At 36.2% G+C, this 1,681-nt stretch overlaps 1 protein-coding gene across 5 annotated transcripts in view; it reads right to left on the minus strand.

The window, feature by feature from the left end:
- LOC100177783 (tolloid-like protein 2) overlaps nt 1-1,681 on the minus strand; it is a 22,241-nt gene that overhangs the window by 2,967 nt on the left and 17,593 nt on the right. For all 5 annotated transcript variants that reach the window (XM_018813229.2, XM_018813230.2, XM_026835896.1 and 2 more), the window contains 2 exons: nt 1,152-1,330; nt 105-258 (listed from right to left, as the gene is read on the minus strand). In XM_018813229.2, the coding sequence (XP_018668774.1) occupies nt 105-258; nt 1,152-1,330 (333 nt within the window). The remainder of the gene's footprint in view (nt 1-104; nt 259-1,151; nt 1,331-1,681) is intronic.

Here is a 1,681-nt window from a genome sequence, read left to right on the forward strand (position 1 = left end):
TAAGTTACATTCATTCATTCATACCAATATATAGAAAGGACAATAGTTTAAAGATGTTTACAGGACCCAATCTAGAGTACAAAACAACAGTCTCACATTCTAACCTTGGTATGTAAAGTGAATTCCTCTTCGAGTAACAGAAGAATCCGTGAAAAAAGTGAGAAAGAAACTGTTTCCTCGACTGATAAAGTTTAGGGTTCTAGAGCTCACACCACGTAAGGTTAAAGAGTTGCTAAGTGAGTCGCTGGTACTTGTAATCTAGGATTAAAACAAAAAAAAAATGAGAAAAAAACAGACAGCTAGGTAAGAAGAGCAACATGTGTTGTAACTTATCAGTGAGCATGAGGTGTATGAACATACCATGTGTATCTGATGTTTAAAAGCCACCCCAGTTATAAACTGACTGAAGGCATGAGGGGTGTCTGTGGGTTATGTGGTGCATGTCAGTATGTGGTGCATGTCAGTATGTGGTGCATGTCAGTATGTGGTGCATGTCAGAAGACATAGATGTCAGAACTTGAAAGTAAGCTGGGGTACCCCATGCCAAAGTTAATAGAGACAAAGTTTAGAAAAGGATTGTAAAACAATGCGCCTTATTTTCTATTGTCCCCGCATCTATGACTTCATCGTCTCGACCATACGGATCCCAAGGCACGATATAAATATGAAAGCGCGAACACCTTTTCTGTCAATTCTTATGCAGTTTGTAGCTGCATATGCAGTCATATTGTAATAATTGTAGTTTCTAATGGTTCTCTAGATGAGTAGGTATGAGCATATTCTATAAGCTAAGTTGATTGCTGCTAGTATTAATCGCCAACCTAAGGTAACCTATTAAACCACACTGTAAAACCAGTCAAAATACTAATTTACTCCACATTAATTCTTAGATTTAATATTATATAACAAGATTTATATTAGAACTTATATTTTAAATGTTAAAACAACCGCTATACGTGTTTCCAGCTTCGTATCGCTTACAAGAACCAAATAAACACAAGCCGACCATGCATTTGTATGGGCGATTCAGGCTCTGTGGGTCCATAATTGGAACATAATCCCTGTTTCGTAACATGAAGGATAGAAATAGTGATATCCCAATTACCTGTGTGCCTAAATTATACAAATAGTGATTAAGATATCCCACTTACCCGCATCGTATCACAGCAGCTTTCAGTATCAACACTGACAACTTGTATGTAAACTTGCCATCCTGGCCTTGCATGTATATACCAATAACATCTAAGATTATTTCTGTATCTTGAACTCCAACCAGGAGTGTAGAAATCTTGTGACACATTGGTTGCCGTCAGGTTTCTACCACAAGGAGCTGAAAATAAATCAAAATGAAAAAGTTGGCAAACCACTTTGTTCATAGACATAATAAATATTTTCTCTTCAAATTTGGTAAGGAAGAACAGATTGATTAGTACACCAATGAGAAGGAAATTATCATAAAAACAATAGTTGTTAAAAACATGAAAAAGTTGCTCTGGTACTTGTAATGTAACTTAATTTATCCTCGCGTGGCCGGAAAATGACAGTTTTTATCACATGGGTTCAACACCTAGTGCCAGCTTACGAGTTACCATGTATGTTACTTGGTGGGTGATTATTTTTTTGTTATTTTTTAAATTTTTTTATGTATTGCTGATAATTTGGACAACCCATTAGTGACCAC

The sequence above is a fragment of the Ciona intestinalis genome, chromosome 9 (genome assembly GCF_000224145.3).
Source record: "Ciona intestinalis chromosome 9, KH, whole genome shotgun sequence".
Taxonomy (NCBI): Eukaryota; Metazoa; Chordata; class Ascidiacea; order Phlebobranchia; family Cionidae; genus Ciona; species Ciona intestinalis.